The 23,188-nt window shown below is 43.5% G+C and overlaps 3 protein-coding genes across 3 annotated transcripts; 2 read left to right on the top strand and 1 right to left on the bottom strand.

The window, feature by feature from the left end:
- Window positions 1-2,884: 2,884 nt before the first annotated feature.
- Window positions 2,885-6,695, top strand: LOC123019465 (olfactory receptor 4M1-like). The gene is made up of 2 exons (XM_044422371.1): window positions 2,885-2,896; window positions 5,772-6,695. Exons 1-2 carry the CDS (start codon window positions 2,885-2,887, stop codon window positions 6,693-6,695), a joined length of 936 nt encoding a protein of 311 aa, XP_044278306.1.
- A 5,545-nt stretch (window positions 6,696-12,240) lies between these two features.
- Window positions 12,241-13,176, top strand: LOC123019469 (olfactory receptor 4N5-like). The gene has a single exon (XM_044422378.1). The coding sequence runs from the start codon at window positions 12,241-12,243 to the stop codon at window positions 13,174-13,176; it is 936 nt and encodes a 311-aa protein (XP_044278313.1).
- A 3,069-nt stretch (window positions 13,177-16,245) lies between these two features.
- Window positions 16,246-17,190, bottom strand: LOC123019455 (olfactory receptor 4Q2-like). Its single transcript, XM_044422343.1, has one exon. It carries the CDS (start codon window positions 17,188-17,190, stop codon window positions 16,246-16,248), a length of 945 nt encoding a protein of 314 aa, XP_044278278.1.
- Between the last annotated feature and the right edge of the window lie 5,998 nt (window positions 17,191-23,188).

Raw genomic sequence — 23,188 nt, 5'->3', positions numbered from 1 at the left:
CTACCCAGCACAAGTTTTTAAAAAAGCAGCTTGATATGGAATGGCACAGTAAAATGTGAACTAACTTAAAATCTTTCCTATTCCTAATGGAAAATGAACTTAAGAATGAGAAGTGGACAGGGAAAGAAACTGGAACCAAAAGCAGACCATGGACTGGTACATGCATTCAGGTTAGACTGTACCAGATTCTGAGACAGTTTCAAGTAGCAGCTGGGATCTTCCCAAGAATTGCTGGGAAGAAGACATGAACCAACATTGGTAGATGTCCTCTTGTTGAAAATTTAAAATCCCCGACAGACCCCAGGTGTAAGCTGTAACCATTCCAACACCACACGACTATTCCCTGTTTATCTCCCCTTTTGTGACACCCAAAATCAGCTTGCAGAGGTGGGTGCGTCGCTCTGCCGAATGCCGGGGCCGGTCCTGGCCCCAGTAATTCAGCCACTTTCAAGTACGTTTGCTCCACCAATGGCCCTTGCACACACATGGCAGCTGAGGAATAAAACAGTGTTAGAAATGCACAGCAAGTAAAACATCAAGGCAGCTCCGAAGTCCAAAACAGCCCCTCTTTCCAACAAGGTCATTGATATAAAATGGTGAAGCCTTTTAAAATGCATTCTGCAAAACTACTTGTCATGCAGGTGGATTGTGCCAAGAAGCTTGGCTCTCTCCATGTTCTGAAGACTTCAACAAGAAGCCTTCTCAGAAGGAGGTCCCAAGGGGCTAGTGGTGGTGCTGACCACTCCGGGGTGGTCCTGCTAGTTAAGTTTGCTTTCTCAGAAGAGATCCACCAGGGCTACTATTATTCCTGGTCCTGCCCCCATCAAACTCTGGACTGACCAGCTGATCTTGTTGTGGATTTCCCCACTGCCTCCAAAGCATTCAAGGATCAGGTGTTGCATGAGTGTTCCTGGTAGAAGCTGTTTGATGAAAGAAACTGGATTATTCTCTCCATACAGCAGCAGTAGGATGGCGGATGATGGGGGACAGAAGAAGGCAGCAATGAGATGTTTTGAAAGGATTGAGCCTTGCAGGGGGCAGTTCTGTTTGGGTTCTAAGACGAGCAGCCTGTTAGCTGCTTAGACCAGAAATGGTCTGATGGGATCCAGTTAAGCTTGAGCTTTGAGAGTGTTGAGATTTGGCTGAATCTAATGCACACCTCAAATTCCTGCTATAATTTTCTTGCTTTTCCTCAAGTTGGTAATAGAACAATTAATCATTTAATAGCATTTTCCAATTGATAAATACATGGATACATAATTAATTAATATAAAAATATACATGTATTTATGTATAAACTTATTTATAGGATACACACACATGATGTGCATATATGATATGCAAAGCATATATTATACTCTTCCTCAACATACACACTCCATAGCTTGCATCTTCCACACCACTCATTTAGGATTTACTTAAAACCTCGGGAACATGGCTCCAACTTCTAGGTAATTGCTCTGATCTTATTTGATCTTTCTTCATATCTTGCTCACATGTGTTGACAGTCTTGATCTTTGAGCCTTCTAATCTATCAAGCATCTATAGCAAGTCTTTGCACATTGCTTACTCACACTTTACTCACAGTATGCACACTCCTTAGCCACATTTTTTCTGTTCTTATTTGGGCCAATCTTTCACTACTGATGTGAGAGGATGCTACAAGAATACTTGTTAAACCTTGACATCAGAGTGTCTATACTACATTGTATTCTAAAGAGATTTCTGAAAGCAAGAAAAGTTCATATTTTTCCAAAAACACAGATGGAGTTGTGTTGAATAAGATCAACAGCATATCTGATTGCTCAGTGACCAACAAGTGTGGTGTAGTGGTGAAGAGTGTGGGACTGGGACTCAGGTGATCTAGGTTTGAGTCCCTGCTCAGCCATAGAGCGAGCTGGGTGACTTTGGGCCAGTCACAGCCTCTCAGCCCAACCTACCTCACAGGGCTGTTGTGGTGGGGATAAGATGGAGATCAGGAGGAGGAGAACTATATAAGCCATCTTGAGTTATTTGAAAGGAAAAGGTTGGGATATAAATCTAAATAATAAACCAGATGCCAGTGGGAAGACCTCAAGCTGGATATGAGTGTACATTCACACTCATGTTCCTCAGAGACTGATACACAAATGGATGTGACTTCTGATACTGGAGGTAATAAAAAAATCATGACAAGGAGTAATTGATAACCTTATGGAAATGAGGGACACACACACACACACACAGAGAGAGAGAGAGAGAGAGAGAGAGAGTTCTTCATATCTGCTTTCTTTCTTACAGAACCCATAGTTCTGCACTTCTCTATTCTGTCCCCACATACTCACATTTCGTCTAAATGGCACAATCCAAGAAGTATGAGAAGTTTGAGGGGTGGTGGGGGAATTACCTTAATAGAATGGAAATCCTGAAAATCATTGCATGTATACAGTGGTGAGAAATTAAATCTAGCCTGATTTTGGATCTATAAACCTGTTTCAGCACCTACCAGCTGCAAAAAGTTGTGGAATGGAAGTAACTTCTTTCCACCACCAAAATCTTTGCTTTATCTGCTGAATGTCATCTCAGAAATATATGGTGTCATCTACAAAGCACCAATATCTAAATGGGTTTGGAAGTTCAGGCAGGCCCCAAGGGAGCATGAAAGGCAACCAGATGATATGCACATTGCAAGGGGAGTCATTAAAAGAACTACTTGAATTTTTTCCTGGGGGATGCAAAAGTTCAAGCTTTGAGCAGGTTGCCAGGTAATATGTAAAAAGTTATAGTGAAATGCCACAAGGAGGGCAGCTGGAATGAGTGTGATGGAATGCACCTTGGCTGCTCCTCTTGACCATATATCATGTTGTTTTTTGCCTTTAAAATCTGAACACCAACTTTATGTTTTATGAAAACTAAGGTTCCCTGTAGTACAAGAACACCATAAACATCTTTTTACTTCTGGAACAAAGAACATAAGTGCTGAAAAAGAGACATGCTGGATTGGATCAATGGTCTATCTTGTCCACACCGTGGCCAAGCTGTTGCCCACAAGAAGGACATGAGTGACATGGCAACTGTTCTCCAGCTACTAGGGTACACAGGCAGATTTCCCCTGATCCAGGAGGCAGGAAATGGCCACCAGGCCTTGTAGCCACTGATAGCCTCCTCCTCTATGAATTTGTCCAGTCACTTTTTGAAGCCATCCAGATTGGTGGCCATCAGTGCAACTTATGGAAGCAAATTCCAGAACTGAATGGTGTGTTGTGTGGGGAACTGCTTCCTTTGATCTGTTCTGAGTCTCTGTCCTGGATGATCCCAGGTTCTAGTACTGTGAAGAGGGAGAAAAGACCTCCTTCTCCACTTTCTCCCCACCTTGAATAATTCTGAACATCTCCATCGTGCCTCCTCTTAGCCAGCTTTTACTGTTACTCGGGTCCCAAAACCGCAGCTTGAGGACGCCCAGTTTTGTTTATTGAAGGACAGGATCCTGAAAGTGTGCTTCAGTCCTCACACCCCTTGCTCCAGAGTTACCTCTTAAGGCAAACAATTTTGTCCTCTTTTTCTTCAATAAATATGTATTCCTCATGCTGATACTCAGATTATAAGGGATGTTTACAACTAACAGCTCAGACCAGAAATCTGATCAAGAGGAATAACTCAGGTTTGTTTCATCGTAATGTTTCCAGCTGCACCCCCTTGCCTTCACTTTGTAACTTTTTCAGCTCTAGTGGGGAACTCCCTGCTCATTTTGCCGTCTGCATCTCCCATGAGAAAACACAACTTTACTTTTAATGAGTCCCCTTGCAACATGCGTGCTGTCGGGTTGCTTCTCATGCTGTCTTGGGGACCACCCAATGTGGAACATCCAAATCCATTGAGATGCTGGTTTTTGGTAGACCAAGTTTTGTAGACCAAGGTATAAATTTCTGAGACATTCTGTCAGGCACAGAAATTTGTTGGTGGAAAAAGTTGCTTTCCCTCAATAACTCTTTGTGGCAGGTAAGTCTTACAGCAGGTTTTGTTAATTCTCATTAAACAGCCAGAGGCTGTTTGGGTATCTTCCATTCAAAGGTAATGTGTTTTCCTGCTGAGAATATGTTTTCTCAAGTCTGCAAATACTGCTTTGCTTTCTGAACTCCATCCCTGCAGCACTCAAAAGAATAAGCATTGCGATATCGGGCTTTTAAAAAGTTTTTCTTGTAACATCCTTTGTTCAGTAGTGGGTGCCTGGTCCGAAACAGGAGAGAGAAAAAATGCAACTCAGGTATGAGCATCGCGAGAGTAGAGCCTGCGTAAGCTAAGGATGAATGCAGAGTAACTGGACAGTTAGGACTGGAAATATTGGAGATCAAGAATGTCACCACATGTGAGCAATGTACGAGGAAAGAGCAAATGAGATATAAACAGGAGCTTCCTATTTTGGTCCATCTGCCTGATGGATAAAATATATCCAAGCTCAGAAGTGTGAAAGAAGTGAGTAGGGCAGCCTGTGAGATGGGATGGGGTGTCTTTTTAATGCCAAGGTAAACCCAGAGAATGCTGTTAAATATTTATGCCCTGGATTATTAGCATGAGGAAAAACAGGAATGTTTGTTTATTTTTCTCTCATGATTCCTGCATGGAGCATGTGTGAGGATGCAGCGCTTCCTTGCCTCCTTCCCTCACAGCAGCTATGCAAGGTAATTTAGGGTAAGGCAATGAGGACTTCAAAGTTTGGATTGTCACTTGTTTTCCTGACAGAGCTGTTGTGACTTTAGCAACTTTGGGTGCAATTCCATCTGCAAGTTCAGATGGAAAACAGGTCTACGAATTCCAGCATGCCAGTTTGGTTGGCTAGGGAATGCTTGGAGGCTGTTTTTCATCCAAACATTGAAGAGTTTTGTAGTTTCTTAAAGACAAAATGAATGAATGATGACACTAGAGCAGTGGATTCCAGAATTACACATACCAAAGTTGTGTAAAGAAGCTTTTCTCAGTCTGTGCAAAACCTATTGCCAAACTATTTCCTGTGACCAGTAAGGATGTCCAGTTCTTTAAGCTATCCCCCAACATATTCATCCAACCAGCAAAATATGATTTCATATGATTTCAAATTCCAACCATTGTCCAGCCTATTAAATGCTTTATTAAATCCATTTTTATCTCACCCAATAGCCATAAGGCTCTTGTAATCTCCACAGCTCTTCTTCTCTTTGTAGCTTCATCTTCATTTTGAGCTGCCTCCCAAAATCTCACCTATATTTAAATGTAAAGCCTGAGCTTCCCTTCCCTTCCCTTCCCTTCCCTTCCCTTCCCTTCCCTTCCCTTCCCTTCCCTTCCCTTCCCTTCCCTTTCTTTTCCTCCTTGCACAAGCAAGATATCCAGAAGCCCTATAGGCTGAATGCATGGAATTTCGGTGATGAGAAAAGCTTTATTTACATTTGCAAGAAAATTCAGGCTAGAAGAAACCTGTTCCTCTAACTTCTTCCTTTTGACTATTTCTTTCCTCCATTTCCTCCTGGTTCTGGTCCTTGTTTGCCTGTCAGTGATAGATGTATTTAAGCAGATAGATGGATTTATCATGAATAAGTATGCCCCATGTTATAGCCATTGCCTCATATCCACTCAGGGCCAAAAGAATTTTAACTGATTCATTGTCCCTCTTTTCCCTCCGTTCCTTCCTTGTTTTTGCCAATGTCCCTCTCTTGTCCAGATGCAACCCCATTAAAGCTCTCCCAGAGATGGAGGGTGACACCAGAAAGGTGCAACCTATGCCTGCAGAGTCGCTACACATCCACTCTGGAGGTCTGAAGAACAACACCCAAGTGTCGGAGTTCATCCTGATGGGGCTGTCCCATGAACGTGGAGCCCAGCTGTTCCTCTTCACCCTTTTCCTCATCTTCTACCTGACTGCCCTGCCAAGCAACATCCTGATCATCATCACCATCCGAGGTGACCCACATCTTGCCTCACCCATGTATTTCCTGTTGGCCAATTTGGCTTTCTTGGACATCTGGTACTCCTCAATTACTGCTCCCAAAATGCTGGTTGACTTTCTGGCTGAGCGCAAGAGCATTTCCTTCGGCGGCTGCATCACTCAGCTCTTCTTCCTCCATTTTGTGGGAGCCTCCGAAATGTTCTTGCTCACCGTCATGGCCTATGACCGCTACGTTGCCATCTGCCAGCCCTTGCACTACACCACCACAATGAGCAGGCGCCTGTGTGTCACACTGGTGACAGCCTCATGGGCTGGGGGCTTTGTTCACTCCCTCATCCAAGTCATGCTGATCATCCGCCTGCCTTTCTGTGGGCCCAACAAACTGGACAACTACTTCTGTGACATCACCCAAGTGTTGAGGATTGCTTGTGCCAACACTTTTGCTGAAGAAATGGCGATGATCCTCAGCAGCGGCCTCATCTCTGTGGTCTGCTTTGTGGCCCTCTTGGCTTCCTACGTCTTTCTGCTCACCACGCTGAAGAAGACTGCTGGACCGTCCACCAGGAAGGCCCTCTCCACTTGCTATTCCCACATCACCATTGTCATTTTCATGTTTGGTCCTGCCATCTACATCTACGCCCGACCCTTTGATGAATACGCACCTGACAAGGTGGTTTCTGTCTTCCACACAATCATCTTCCCCCTCCTGAACCCCATTATTTATACTCTCAGGAACAAGGAGATCACTACTGCCATCAAGAAGGTAGCCAACAGATGCCTATTCTGCAAGAAAAAGTGAGTGTCCATCTTGGATTCTTTCTTGTATGACAAGAGTGAGCAAATATGAACTGTTTTGACAGGGAAATGTCCATAGGAAATTACAGTTCTCTGTAATCCTTTAGTAGGGTTTTCTTTCCCTACTGTTATCTTCTCATTGCACTGGACCTTCTCTTACTCATGCAGCTAACAGATACAACCATGTAACAGAAATGTTATATTCCATTTCTGTTCAATTATCCACCTTACTGCCCTGTGTGCTTACGCTGCCTCCCAGAAAGCCTGAATGAGGCTACCGTCTCTCTTACGTCTTTCAAATCCCTCATCAAGGAAGCCACCTCTTCTGTGAATCCTTTGGTACAAGGTTCCATGTTCTGTTTTGCATCTCAGCCTGTAATTCAAAGCACATGGAACTAAAACAATAGCCTGTAATCTGAAGCACATGGAACTAAAACAATTGCATACTACACTTCCCTGTTCTTGTTTTCCTGCGCTGAAATCACAAGGTCAAAAGCTGAATATAAGCCAACAATGTGACATAGCTGCAACAAACATAAATGCTACCCTGGGCTGAATAACCAGAAGTATAGCTTCCATACCATATAAGGTACTGGTTCTCCTAGTTAGGCCTGATTTTCGGACCTCTGTGTCCAATTCTGGGCACCCTATTTCAAGAAGGATGTAGACAAGTTGGAAGGGGTTCAAAGGAGAGTAACGAGTGAGATTGGGGCCCTGTGCTGAGAGATTGAAAGAACTGGGCATGTTTAGCCTCAAGAAGAGAAGACCGAAGGGCAATATGATAGCACTCTTCAAGTACTTGAGAAGTTGTCACAAAAGAAAGGCCAGAGTCTCTTCTTAATTATGCTGGAATGTAGGACATAGAATACCATATGGGCTCACGTTCAGGAAGCCAGATTACTGCTGGACATCAGGAAGAACTTCCTGACTGCTAGAGCAGTATGGCAATGGAAACTTTCCTAGGGAGGTTGTAGGCTGCCCCACACTGGACATATTCAAGAGGCAAGTGGACAGCTATATGTCAGGGATGCCTTAACTTGGAGTACTGCATTGAGCTTTGGTTTGGACTCGATGGCCTTCTTGGCTCCTTCTAAGTCTACTGCTCTATGCTTCTTTGAAATTTAGGGTCCTGGAAGAAGGAGCTTGTTCCCTTCTATTTTGAAAACTGTCAGACATGTTGATAATGTATCATCATCATCATCATCATCATCATCATCATCATCATCTGAAGGTATAAGTAATGAGGCTCAGGTGGGGGAAGATGTGAGGTCCTGCCCCCATGCCTCTGTGGAGATGGCTTCATTGAGGCCTTACTTTCTTTACACTGCTGCCCATCCCATGATTCCCTCAGGACAAAATTTGTATTGAATGCCGCCAAGTGTATGGGGTAGCCAATAAAGGACTGAGGACATGCCAACCCTGAGATGTGTCTGAACCCATCACATTGCAGCATTTGTGAGAACACCCAAGAAATTCAAGGAAGCATCATGACAGCCATCACAATGGACTACAAAGGTGGTTCTCTGGCTCGATACACTATCTGTTGATTCATGGGATGCTTTTAGGAAAGGCATGTTTTAATCCTAATGGTTATGCTAAACGAGAACTGGAATGCAAAAGTCTCAGGTTTGATGCCTTTGCTGTGTACTCTTCATAGCAACCCATCACTATAAAGTTTGGTGTAAGTATAACAATAAAATTGTCCACAGCAGCAAGGCCATGTTCCATTTGGCCATTAATTCCCTAAGCAGCACATACCTCTGTAGACCATGAACATAGCTTGAAGCTGGGGAGACTGGTAGGCACAGAGTTATATGCCCTCTTCCTATTCCCCTGCTGTGGGGCAGCATACCCTTAGGGCAGGGGTGGTGAACCTATGGCACGTGTGCCACAGTGGGCACACAGAGCCCTCTCTGTCAGCACACGATCCAAGTTGACCCAGCACCGCCCCAGCAGCCGAGCATCGGATAACAGTGCACATAGGGGCCATGCGCATGCTCGGAAAGGAGTAGCAACATCAGGCGATGACATCACGAGCCGTGACTCATTAGCTTCAACTCGTCTGAGTTTTCACATGGTTGGCCAGTGTGCTGCCAAGGACATGTATATATTTGCTTGGACTAGCTGTTTTTGCTAAACTAAAACCTCAGTTTTCAGCTTTATTGAAGTGTTGGCACTTTGCAATAAAGTAGTATAAATTAGTGGGTTTGGAGTTGCAGTTGGGGCAGTCGGTCTCTAAAAGGTTCACCATCTCTGGGTTAGGGCTAGAAAAATGAGGTGTCCTGCCATTATTTTGATGGCTGGAATGTGTTTATCATGGGCAGAATTGGTGAGCTGTGCAGAAAAAGCTACTAAAAGAAGGCTTTTTCAAAAGCCACCTCTTTTCAATGTTATTCTAGCCCTATATTAGGGTTAGGGGAATGCACCAGGGTAGGGTTAGGGTTCCAAAAACGAGGTGTCCTGGCATGATTTTCATGGTTGGAGTGTGTTTAGAAAGGGCAGAAACGGTGAGCTGTGCAGGAAAAGCTACTCAAGGAAGACTTTTTCAAAAGCCACCTCTTTTCAATGGTATTTTAGCCCTATATTAGGGTTAGGGGTGTACACCCAGGTATGATTAGGCCAGTGGTGGTGAACCTATGGCACATGTGCCCCAGTGGGCATGCAGAGTCATCTCAGTCGCCATGCAAGCCAAGTTACCCCAGCATCACAGCATCGGATAACAGTGCACAAAGGGCCCATGCGCTTGCTCAGAAAGAAGTAGAGGTACCAGCTGATAACGTCATGAGCCGCGACTCATTAGCTGTGACTTGTCTGAGCTTTTGCATGGCCGGTCAGTGCATTGCCAAGGATATCTATACATTTGCTTGGACTGGCTGTTTTCAGATTTTATTGTAGTGTTGGCACTTTGCAATAAATAAGTGGGGTTTTGGTTGCAGTTTGGGCACTTGGTCTCCAAAAGGTTTGCTATCACTGCCTTAGGGGAACAGAGTGGGCACACCTACTAAGGGGCCTATAGAGCTTCACCATGACAAGAACCAGTGTGGGGCGAGTGCAGGACTGCGACTCAGGAGATTGGGGTTCTAATCCTCGCTCAGCCATGGAGCTAACTGGGTGACATTGGGCCAGTCACACGCTCCCAGCCCTACCTACCTCACAGGGTTGTTGTTGTGGGGTAAGACTGAGAGCAGGAGGAAGTCAAGGTGCAAGCTACCTTGAGTCCCTTGAAGCAGTACATGTCCTGCAGCAGGAACTGTGGGGCACAATCATTCCAAGTAGCCATGTGTCCTTTGTCCTCATTGTTTCCAGACAAGGTCTGAAAGAAATCATACTTAAATAAATGGTGAAATACAGTATCGTGTCTATCATATGCTGATATTTGTACTCTGCATGGTTTATAGAAGTTAGATCACTGGAATCTTCCTTTTAATAAGGCCTCTGGAGAGTTTAACCCTGCTCAGTACAGCCTTGGATGCAGCTCAGCCAGGAGCAATATAACTAAGGGGTGGAGGAAACCATGTTCTCCAGGAAAAGCTGCTCTAGATTTTGGAGGGAACGGGGTAAGTGCCTTTTTCATCTTGGGTCATCCTGCTCTCCCTCTTTTCCTTCTCTTGCTTTCTCTCTCCTTTCTCCTGCACCCACCTTCTTGACCACTTTCCTCCTTACTCACAATCTGCAACTAGGAGGATGGGCTTGAGCAATGAGGTGTGTGTGTGTGTGTGTGTGTGTGTGTGTGTGTATGGCTTTCCTGCTGCCCACTGAAGACTTTAAAGAGGACAGAAATTACTTTCAAAGCTAAGATCTCTTGCTTGCCAGCTCCCTTCACTTCTGCTCCCTGTCAGGTCCAAAGCAATATGTTGACACCATTCTGGTGGATTTGTGGAGGAAAGGCTTCCCCAACCTGTTTCTCTTCATCAGAGGTGGACTACAGACCCCTTCATCCCCCAACAGCCTGATCAATGGAAGTTGTGACTGCTCAAAGAAGATGAAAAAAGTTCTCCTTGAGGTCCTTCTGCAACAATGTAGGCCAAGGTCAAGTCCTCCCCAAGAGATTGTCCATGCTGGTTGGGGATCATGGGAGTTGTGGTCTGGCTACTTGGAAAGGCACCACAGTGAGAAATCCAGTCCAAAGAGATCTCAGAGACTGAAGGTTCAGCAAAGAGCCATCAATATTACTCAAGGGCTGAAATAGACAGGAGAGGAAGTAGAGAACGGTTGCCCCCACCCTCTCTCCTAGGAACAGAACTTAGGCTTCCCAGTAGACAACAGAAGAGACCAAAGAGGTCATCTCATCTGATTGGTCATTTGGTTTTGAAATTTGCTGCCTCTTCTTTCAAGAAATTGTGCTCTTGTCTTCTAAAGGGCTCTAAAACAGGGGTCTTCATATACAAAACCATGGAGCAGAAGCCATTGCAAGGGTTTCTATGTTTCTAGCTTGTACTTTTTGGATAAACTTCTGCAGCTCAACACATTCATGTGACAACAGCAACAACAACAAAAACTCTTTGAGATGCTTTCACTAGAAGATTGCCTTCTGAGAGCTTTATTGCAGTTTAGAAAATATGTCCATGGGAAGAGATCCTTCCTCTCACTTTGTGCTTGTGCACTACATAGTTTTCTAGTGGGGAAAGCAAAACTTGCCCACACACTCCCATGCAATCATGCCTGGGGGAGCTGAAAACCATCCCATGCATCACACCACCATACATCCGGGTTTGCAACAGTGTGTGTGCTCAGGGGGGACAATTCTGCAGTGGATGTGCAGGTAGGATACTCTTGTTTTCTTCTGCGTTTCAAGGCTCCTGGTTCCCTGTTTGTCAGTTTTGTTACATGCACAGCTCCTATTTTTGAGTGGCAGGATGTTTCCCTGGGCTCAGGAGTTATGGAAGGCTTAGTTTCCCTTAAACGGCTGGTGCTGGAGGTCAGACTAGATGGCCCGAGAGAACCCTTCTGACTCGCTCTGTTTTCTATGTTTCTATGATAGAAGTTTTATGGACACAGGTACACACCCTAAGCAGGAGGTGAGATTTCCCCTCAAAGGAACAATGGGGACTTATCCAGCTCAGTCTACTGCATGTGGTGCTTCCATAATGAGGAAATTATGCATGCCCAGAAGCCTGATCCATGGAGATGCCAGGTGGAGGATCCACTCAGTGCTTCAGTCAGGGGTACAAAAACAAAGGGATACAAAGGTTGCCCTCACTGAGTGGCTGGGTCCATGCCCAACACCATCAGGAGTGAAGCCATGTCTACATGACATCATGTAGCCCCCTGGAGGGATGGGCGTTCAGATCATTTGGCCCTCACCCTACTTTGGTTTTGCACCCCTTTCCTCAAGAAAGAAGAGGACAGGCCATTAGGAAAAAATGGCACTGTTGCCTTGACACATTCCATAACAACCAGCTAGAACCACTGGGTCCTCCAGCCACACGAATGTAGATCAACAAATCCATTGGTTACGCGCATAGCAAGGATATACAAGAATGAAGGAAAAATAAATGTAACAGTTCCCCATCTGAATGATGTTTTACTGCAGAGCTCTCCTTCAAAGGATGGAAAACGGGACATATCCAAATGTGGCAGAGTTCATTCTCCAGGGTTTATCACAGATGTGGGAACTGCAGCTGTTCCTCTGTGTGCTTCTGCTCATCTTCTATGTCATCATTCTGCCTGGGAACATCCTCATCATTGTGACGATTTGGAATGACCCCCAGTTGGGATCCCCCATGTTTTTCTTCTTGGCTAACCTTGCCTTCATGGACATCTGCTACAGCTGTGTCACCCCTCCGAAGATGATCTCTAACCTGTTGTCTGGCAGTAGATCCATCTCCTATTCAAGCTGTATGGCTCAGATATTTTTCATCCATTTTCTGGGTGCATCTGAGATGTTCCTGCTCATCGCCATGGCTTTTGACCGCTACATGGCCATCTGCTACCCACTCCACTATGGCTCTGTGATGACCAGATGGCTTTGCTGGGTGTTGGTGCTATGTGCCTGGGCTGGAGGGTTCATGCATTCCATAATCCAGGTCATCCTCATCGTCCTGCTCACGTTCTGTGGTCCCAACAAGCTGGACAACTTCTTCTGTGATATCACCCAGATCATCAGGCTGGCTTCTACTGATACTTACACTTTAGAGTTTGTCATGTTTGTTAGCAGTGGCCTGGTCAGCACGGCATGCTTCATCCTCCTCCTCATCTCCTATGGGGCCCTACTGGTCAAGGTGAGGATGGGTTCCAGCCAAGGGAAGAGCAAAGCTTCCTCCACATGCGTCACCCATATCATCATCACTTTCATCATGTTTGGCCCAGCCATCTACATCTACTGCCATCCCTTCCAGGACTTCCCATTCGACAAAGTGGTGGCTTTTTTCCACACGGTGGTCTTTCCCTTGATGAACCCAACAATCTATACACTGAGGAATAAAGAGATCAAAGTTGCCATGTGGAGACTGCTGAAGAAATATAAAATGTGGGGGAACAAGTAAACAACATTGTTAAATGTATTGGACATGGAACTCTGTAATATAACATTAAAGGCATAACAACTTCAGATTGTTGTAACCAACTTCAGTCACCAACTTGATGAGGTATCAAGTTGCCCTAATATTTCATATTTAAGTTCCCGCTAGAACAAAAGCAGCTAGTCTGGACTGTGTCTTGGTGGGCTGTACTCTTGCAGTTCTGTACTGACTGTGTAGTCCTGACAAAATAATTGAAACTGCAAATTTTAAATGCATGTTTTGCTATGTGCTATCATTCTGACTCAACTGCAAGTCAGAAAGAGAGAAAAAATGGTGGGGGATTGTAGAAGCAGGAGAAGAGCTGAAGGATCTCCTTAGAGCTGCTGCTGTTTTGCTGAAGCTCCGTTGGGACATGTCCTCACACATGAGCCCACTGAAGACACCCTACCTAGCCCAAGCAGGACCACAAGTTTAGCACACTCTGCTAAATGGGGAGAAGCAGGAGAGAATCAAGACAGAGGAATACGTGCCAACAGCCCTGATTATTTGTGGCTGAGATTTCTTGATGGGCATATGAGGTGGGAATAATTCCAAAAACTGGAGAAGGTGTGACAGCTGCAGGCATCCCCCTGGATTCATTCTTCATTGAACACACACACCTTCGCACACACAGTACCTCCTTGTGCATACAAAGTCTCTGTGCATGTGATTCCCGCACCGTTCCTCACAGTTCTGTTGTCCTGGGTGCCACATCTGCTTTGGAGAAGCTCCTGGGGGGTGACATTCCATTGATGGTCAGGGCTGAAGGCAAAACAGGTCTGGGCAGAAGGGCTAGGACAAATACAAAAATATGAACGTATTTTAGCTTAAAGCTTTAACTTCCAGTGGATGAACCCTAGGGGAGGCATTTCAGCCTTCCAGAATGAGGATCAAATCTACACAAAGAATAGGAACCCACAAAATCATAAGTGGTCTGGAGAAAGAGGGCAGCGTTCTATAGGGAATCCCAGAGGGGCAGATGGAGACCCTGTGCCTATGATCCTGTACCCTGACCTCCATGGACTAACCCTCCTCATTCCCTCAGTGTGACCCCTGACCAATTTTTTGTAACCACACAAATCATTCACTCATGTATCTAACTCCATAGCTGCATCGCTTATATCCACAGCCATCCAAGAAGAGAGAGACACACAGTGCGTCAATTTCATCAGCCCATAGCAGTAGGGAGTGGCCCAAGTCCCATCAGCCCCAGCCAATGGTAAGGAATTGTGGAAGTTGTCCTCCAATATTGCCTGCAGAGCAACCATTTATTTATAGCTTTATTTATTATATTTATATCCCTCCTGTTATCCTTCCAAGAAACTCAAAGTTGCTTATGTCATTCTCCTTCTCTCAATCATATCCTCATGACTACAGCCCTGTGAGGAAGGTTGGTCTGAGGGGCTATGACTGGCCCAAAGTCACCCAGAGGGCTCCAGGGCCAAGCGGGGACTAGAATCCAGATTGCCAGAGTACCAGTCCTGCGCCATTAACCATTGTACCACACCAGCTCTCTGAAAAGACGGGTGGTGTTGCTTCCCAGTTGGATACTTGTAACATGGAACGGTGCCTTTGGTTGCATGGATTCTATGTGTATAGTGCAATGAACAGACACATCTGCTGCCTGGGAGCTGTGTGGCTAATGGGGTAGCTTAGAAATCTAATCAAATAATTAATAAATATATAAATCTGGGACTTGGTCCACCACATTGTCAACTCCAAGACAGTGGTGAAGCTGGAACTAACCTCAGCATAACATTTGATAACATATTCATCTTGACTAAATAATGCATACGTTAAGCTGTAGGTCATAAGAAGCATTTTTTATTTTATTTATTTATTAGAACATTTCTATGCCGCCCCTTGCCGAAGACTTGGGGCGGCTTACAACACAATAAAATACAATAAAATATAAAAATAACAATATAAAATTAAAATTAACAATATAAAATAAATAAAAAATATAAAATATAAAAGAAGTCGCCCTGGCCAGATAAATAAGCAAATATTGTTAACAATTAAAATGATGTTTAAATAAAAAGGTCTTCACCTGGCGCCGGAAAACAAATAACGACGGCACCAGGCGGACCTCTCTGGGGAGCGCATTCCATAGATTGGGCGCCACCGCAGAGAAAGCCCTCCTCCGAGTACCTACCCTCCTAATTTCTTTCATGGAGGGTTCCCGAAGAAGGGCCTCTCCCGCAGATCTCAAGCTAGAATCAACATGAAGGCCCTTCATACATTTTGGAGCTAGAATCAACATGAAGGCCCTTCATACATCATGTTAATCCAAATAAGGTGTGTGTGTGTTAATGGAACACAGTTTCTATGCAGAGAGGATTGTATCAAACTGGTAACAAGAACAACAACAACAGCAACAAATTAAATATATATACTGCACCGAATGATCCCACCCGGGACTCCTTGGCCGGTGTACAACAGCAAAAAACAAAGCAAAACAAAACAAAACAATTATATAGATTATACAGAAAATAATATTTCAAATTCCAATATCTATTAAAATAAAACAACTATGACTGCTACATAGCACCTTAAAAGTTACTCTAAGCTAGGATAGTGGAATAAAACATGCTAAAATTTTCATAAACTCAGTCAGCTTAGAATTAAAATTAATTTAATGCAATTCAATTAATCAACTTTTAAAATGCCACCAGGTTTCCATGGTGCTCACTGTATCCAAGTTAAATCAGGCATTTCACCATTGCAAAGTAACTCCTACACACAACAAAGGTGTTCAGATGTCTCTTTGCATCTTTGCTTTGGGCCTCTTTGACTGGTTATCAAGTTTCCCTGAATGGTCATGGGCTATTTTCTCCCTGTATCAACTAGGGCAACCTTCATCCCCTAGAGATGATTCAGCCTGAACTGGATGCATCTCAGTGACTGGCAGGTTTCAACCAGGTTTAAACTCTGATCTGGTACCATCTTTATGCTACAGGTCACATCAGCCTAATTGGCCCATGTAAGCAGCTGGAAAGGGTTTTTTGTTTTTTGTTTTTTTGTTTTGTTTTGTTTTTTTGCTTTCCATCCACTTCACATCACTAACATCTTATCAGAAATGACTTCCTTTCTTCTCAGCTTCATCATGGCCATCTTCACATCCTTATTCCTCAAGGTGTAGATCAAAGGATTCAGCATGGGGGTGATGATATTGTACAGGAGAGAGACCAGCTTGTCTACTGAGAAAGTGGAGAAAGGCCGAGCGTAGATGAAGATGCAGGGACCAAAGAACAAGGTGACCACAGTGAGGTGGGAGGCACATACATTGAAGGCTTTCCGTCTGCCCTCGGGGGAGCGGATCCTCACCAGGATGGTTGCATAAGATATCACCAAGATAATAAAGCAGCTGGTAGAGATAAGACCACTGTTGGAGACCATGAGGAGCTCAATGACATAGGTGTCAGTGCAAGCCAGTTTGATGACTGGTGGGACATCACAGAAGAAGTTGTCCACCTGATTGGGCCCACAGAAGGGCAGTCTCATGGTGAGGATGGTCTGGACTGTGGAGTGGATAAAGCCTCCAGTCCAAGATGCTGCCACCAGCCAGCTACAGAGATGCCTGTTCATGATGCTGGGATAGTGAAGAGGCTTGCAAATGGCCACGTATCTGTCATATGCCATGACGGTGAGGAGGAACATCTCAGCTGCACCTACAAAATGGAGGAAAAATAGCTGGGCCATGCAGGCATCAAAGACAATGCTCCTCTTCTCAGCTAGGAAGTCCATCAACATCTTGGGGGCTGTGACAGTGGAGTAGCAAAGGTCCAAGAAGGAGAGGTTCCCCAGCAGGAAGTACATGGGTGTGCTCAGCTGAGGGTCTGATACCACTGTCAGCATGATAAGGGTGTTTCCCACTATGGTGGCTGCATAAACCAGGAGGAAGACGACAAATAGAACAGCCTGCGATTGCCGTGTTGGGGAAATGGCTGCCAAAAGGAACTCATCCACCATTGTGTGATTTCTTTTCAAGTGCTCCATTTTGCCTGCAAGGGTCAAACAAACAAATACATTCCAAGGAACACACTTTTCTCTTCCAGTTTAATTCTGCATTTTACTCCTAAGTAAATGGAGCAGTTTGAGATTCATTTCCTTCTCACAGAAGGAAAATGTGACATGTTTATGTTAGAATCAGACGTCCTCATAGCTTTATTCTCTGGAAATATTTGCGTACAGAATTAGAATGCTTTATGGAGAAAGGAAACATATTTATTCACCTTATGCTTAAAGGATAATGTTGCCTCCAGCTAAATAATAGTAAATCCAGGGCTGGGCCCAGATTTAGTTATACCTCAACTCTTGTTAGTCACAAAGTCATGCCCAACCCATTACACCCCCATGGACAACATTCCTCCAGGATTTCCTGTCCTCCACCATCCCCTGGAGCACATCCAAGCTCACACCCACTGCCCTAGTGACTCCATCCAGCCACCTCATCCTCTGCCATCTCCTTCTCCTTTTGCCATCAATGGTTCCCAGCATCAGGGTCTTCTCCAATGAGTTGTTCCTTCTCATTAGGTGGCCAAGATATTTGAGTTTCATCTTCAGTAACCTCAACTAGACCCATTGAAATCATGGGTCAATGTCCCCTTATGTCCCATTGATTCCAATGGGTCTGCTTTACGTAAGGTCAAATTTAGATCCAGCCTGAATGATTGTGCCATGATCCGTCAACCTAGATCAGCATGCTAAGTTTGATTATACATTCCCTTTTTTCCAGAAAGAAAAATAAGAGGCACCATGTATATGAGAAGAATTCTGTCTTCAGCCAGGGAAAGGAGGAGACATGGTAGAATGCAAATACAATGTACAATTTATTTATTTATTTACAATATTTTTACCCCATCCTATACAAACGTCCCAGGACAGCTTAAAACATAAATAAAACATAACAATAAATAAATACAACAAAATACAATAACATAACAAGCATAACAGAATGTGACTGAGGATGATCATATTAAAAACTAGTTAAAATGTTTAAATATTAAAATACTGGGCAAATTTTAAAAAGCTTATCCAACTTTTCTTTTAAGAAAAAAAATCACAGAACACTTCCAATGTAAAATCATGAAACACATTTTTGAATCCAATCATTACACTGTAAAACAATGATAAAAATCAAGGCATCTTAAGTAAAATGTCTAAGCATAGTTGTCAATATTTGTGCACTTGTAAATGCCTGGACAAAAAAATACACAGTCAGTGGAAACAGTTCAGGCTAAATGCTTGTGTGATCTCAGTGAAGAGATCATTTCACACGAAGGATCTGAAATTGTGTCAATGACTTGAAGCAGTAGAAAGTGTTGGATGACCCTCAGTTCCTTTTAACAAGTTGCAACCCTCAGAGTTTTGCTGTGGCCAGTCCTAAAGCTACTCACCTACCCTAATCCTATGCATGTAGAGAGGGAAAGGGTATTCTCCCTCTCCCATAACATTTGAACCCAAAGGGGTCCTTCTATGAAGTTGATGGGTGGGAGGTTCAGGACAGATAAAAGGAAGTACTTCTTCACAAGGTATAGGTAAACTGTGGGATTTGCTTCCACAGGAAATGGTGATGGCTTTAAGAAGAGATTGGACAGATTCATGGGGGAAGAGGCCATCAGTGGTTACTAGCCTTGTGGACTATGTGCTACCCCCTTCACCAGAGGTGGCATGCCTGCATGCAGCAGATGCTGAGCAGCTGGGCAGCAGGAGGTCTTGCACCAATCCTGCTTGAGGGAACTTGTGGGCAGATGTTCTACCGCCATGTGTAAGGAATGTTGGACTAGATAGTCCTTTGGTCTGATCCAGCATGACTTTTCTTCTGCTCCTGTGTTTAAATGGAAAGCTTTCCAATTCCCAGCATGTCCAAGCTACGTATAGGAGTTTCTTCATAAGTTCGCATAGGATCATGTTCTTCTTATCCAGAACAGCACAAGAGAAGAAAGTCCACAATAGGTGGTGACATTTCTGCTACCAAAAACATCTACAGTAAGTCCCAGCACATGTACTGAGACTCTATCATTTTGTGAAGCATCTCAAAGAGCTTTTCTTTTCCTTTTGAAGAAAAGATATTCAGAAGTGTTTTAAAATAAAAATATAGCTATTTATCCAATGGATTTTTAAATCTTTTTCAATGCAAAATCACTCCATAAACAGTTTACAATGTACTTTCAAGCACAAGGTGGATAACTAGATCATAAAAGCATTAAACATTTAGTTGGTCAATCATTTACATTTCATATAAGATGGTAGGAGTAGAAAAAGAAACTAAAGAAAGCAATTCTGACATCCAAATAATAAGGACCAGTTACATAGTGTTCTCTCAGAGGGACCCAAGAGAGTCAATGTTATAAAATAAACCTTTGTGAAGAAGGTTAGAGTTGTTAAGATAAACCTGGAAGCAGATGTTTTAACACCAGATTTCTTAAGGAGTGTTGTTGGTCAAGATATCCGTGTACAAAAAGCAACAATACTTCCTGTTGATTATGTTTTCCCTTTGCTGATCGATGCATCCTGCTTTTATTGAGTAATGTTTCTTGCTATGCTGTTTTCTGCTACTAAGGATTACAAGAGTCTAAACATGTATATTGGCTGTGCATGATGATTGAAACAGCTGGTCCTGACTGGAGATGGGTTAACGCTATATTACTAGTGTGCACCTTCAGTATAGAGTTAACTGAAAGACTTTGCTGGTGTTGCTTGTCTCTTTTCATGGTCAGACAGCAGACTCAGGGTACTTTTGCCCCCAGCAGATACCTGCTTAAAAGGAGAATATGCTGTACCATCTTGAAGCTCACCATTTAATTTGTCCTTTCAGATTTTGGAACTACGATCTTCCAACCACCCTTGACAGTTGACAGTAGATGCTAGATGCTGTAGCTTAGCCTTCCCTTTTTTACTCTGCTGGAGAGCTATTAGTCCAGGATAACTGCTCAATGTGTCATCATCTCCCCCAGAGTGTGGAACACTTGATGGCAAGGTGGAAGACAATCTCCCTCTGACAGGGGAAGATCATCTCCCCTTTCATATCTGAAATTAGACACAAAACAGAACTGGAAGAGATGACATCCCTCTAGTGGATGGAAAGAGTCAGAAACAGTGAAAAGCAGTTCGATGTGTGAGAGAGGTGTGGACATGAAGGTGCAACCTTGGAAAGAGTGGTGAGCTCCTGAAGTTGCTTTCTAGAAGATTTCTGCCTGCTGTGGAAGAGCATGTTTTGTTGTTGTTAGGTGCTGTCAAGTCATCTCTGACTTATGGCAACTTGAAGAATGAAAGCCCATGGACAGGAGTGAAATATCCTGTCCATGCCAGCCCTGCTCAGCTCTTGAGGAGAACATGTTTGCTTCCATTATTTCCACTATTTTTATTCTGTCAATAAAGCTTATTCTGAACCTCACACTAGCTTCCATGGTGCATACTCTATTTCCAGCATCACCAGAAATATCTATCTTTCTGTCTGTACATAAACATATACTGTATGAACAAAAGTTGTAGACCAATTAAGTAGTCTTAGAAAAAGTGACACAGCTTTTTTGGTGGCTTTCCAGAAAAAGCAAGAATGATATTGATTTCAGCACTGCTTCTATAGATAGATAGATAGATAGATAGATAGATAGATAGATAGATAGATAGATAGAATTCTTATTTATGGAATTATTTAATTATAATTTATAGTTGTCCAGTTCTGCATTTGAAAATTTTGAATCCATTAAAAGAATTAAATTAGAACAAAAAGAAATGGATGTTGGATGAAAGAAAGGAAGTGGGAAAGAAATAATATGGATCCATCCTTATGAATAAAAAAATACTGCCCAACCTCTCAAAGCTTTTGAGTGGAAGTGAATGCAGCCCTGAGGTTCTTCCGCAGCCCCGTTTACTGTACAAAGGCATCCAGAGAGCATCAGCTGTGATCTTTTTGGGATCAGGTTAAAACTGTCCTCTGCTCCTAGGCATTTATTGACAAATAATGGGACATATCAGCTGTTTTAATCAGGATCAGTTTTACTGAAATTATTTTAGATGTTTAAAATGTTTGAAATGCTGCATATCTGAATGTTACACTGAGTTTTATTGTATCTGCATTATTATTCTGTCCATTTTTATTACTGTACTTTGATAAAATGTGTGGACCACTATATGTTTCAGCTATAGGGTGGTATAGAAATAATACACATCATCATCAACAACCCTACACTAGTCCCCTGGACTACAGTCCTGTCTTTTCTTGCAAATAAGGAAAGAGGAGAAAAGGATGTGATGACTTACCTTTTGCTGCTTCTAAACTGCAGGCAGCCTTTCAGATAGATCATGGATTTTTCATCTCCATACCTATATTATTTCTAGTCCTAGGAGATGCAGGAAAGAGGCAGGAGGTGAGGGTGAGGGTTACCCCAAGGCATGTTGACCTACTGCTAGGCAGCAACTTCCATTGGTCCCCACAGACCTTGTTAAAAAGCTGGCACTAAAATAACTTTAGTCAGCAGGTTTCTTCATTGTTGGTTTGCTGTATTTAGATCTGAGTTTTCCTGGAAGGGGCCCAGGGCAGCTTTCATGGTCCTTGTCCTCTCCATTTGCCCTCACAGCAACCCTGTGAGGTCAGGCTAAGAGTCTGCAACTGGCCCTAAGTTACCCATGGAGCTCCATGGTCAAGAGGAATCTAGAACCCAGATCTCCTGAGTCCCAGCCCCACACTAACAGGCAGGCCATTTCATGGTCTACTTCTTCATATCTTTCTTCCCTTTTAGGTTATGAGAAATTAAAAGCAATGTGGCTGCAACTATTTTTATCCTGTTGATGGACAATGGAGAATGCTGGTGACCAAGTGACTACTCGTAGTAATAAAGAACTGAAAAGTTATTTTAGCTTTTGCCTTTTTATTGTTCTCAATTGTTCTGATGAATTCTTATTTTTTCAAATTAAAGCTTTATTGTATGCTTGGTAATTTTAATATTCTTACGGTACAGTCTTAAGCCTGCTAGGCAGTAAAGAATTCTACATCTCCCAGCATTCCTGAGGCCACTATGTTGTCTGGGGAATGCTGGGAGATGGTGGCTTTCTTCTCCTATTACATGAGAGTTCACCTTTAGTTGCTTCGGTGGGAGCTAGAAATGAATGGTTGAGAATTGTGCTGAGAAAGCCCAGTGTATTTCCAAGGATGATTCCTCTATAGCAGATGCCCATCCATGACAGGTAGGCCAAGAATAAAAACTGGAGGAACTGATGAAAGTCCTGAGCTGTCAGAATGAGGTTATTCCTAGGAAGGGTAAGAAGGAGGTACCCATGAATAGCTTCATCTCCCTGCTCTGCGGCAATAATGCCTGGAGAATGAATTCACTCTCCCACCCATGTTTTCCACCAAATCCAACTACAACTACAATCAGCATGGTGAGAATCAGGGAGTCATAAACAAAAGTATCTGTAAGGCACTACGATGGGGAAAACTGTTCTAGAGCATTTATTTATTTTGCAAAAAATGCAGTAATTTATTTACACTTCTATTACAAGTTATTTTTAATAGCTTTGTTCTACAAGATCGCCATAATAGCTCCACTCAAGGAGATTACTGATTTGGGGCCCCCATGTATTAGTAAAATTAGGGACAAGCTTAGTCCATCAATCCCAGCCACAGGCCTTCTCCTTTCCTTGGAGCCTCTTCTTTAGCTAGTACAGTTGGCTGCATAGTTTCTCATGGAAACAGGTCTACCAGGGTTACACACAGACTAACAATGAGCCAAGATGAGCCAGGTTTCTCAGCATCAGATCATCTGCAGTATATTCAAATAGCATCTGACGGAGGAGGGCTATCATCTGGGGTCCCAACACAGTTTTTTTCTTTTTCCTTATTGGTTTACTTCGTAGGCATGGATGGACAGTTGCATCAACCTTACAAACAGATTGGGGATTCTATTGGTGTACCGTGCACCTTTCTGCCCAGCAGTCTCCCTATCTGAGCTGACAGAGACCGTCTCGGACCTGGTGTTGAGGACCCCCAGGA

The sequence above is a fragment of the Varanus komodoensis genome, unplaced genomic scaffold (assembly GCF_004798865.1).
Source record: "Varanus komodoensis strain SLA01 unplaced genomic scaffold, ASM479886v1 scaffold126, whole genome shotgun sequence".
Classification (NCBI taxonomy): domain Eukaryota; kingdom Metazoa; phylum Chordata; class Lepidosauria; order Squamata; family Varanidae; genus Varanus; species Varanus komodoensis.
Note: the sequence above shows the minus strand (reverse complement) of the source record. Positions and strands in the feature narration are given on the sequence as shown.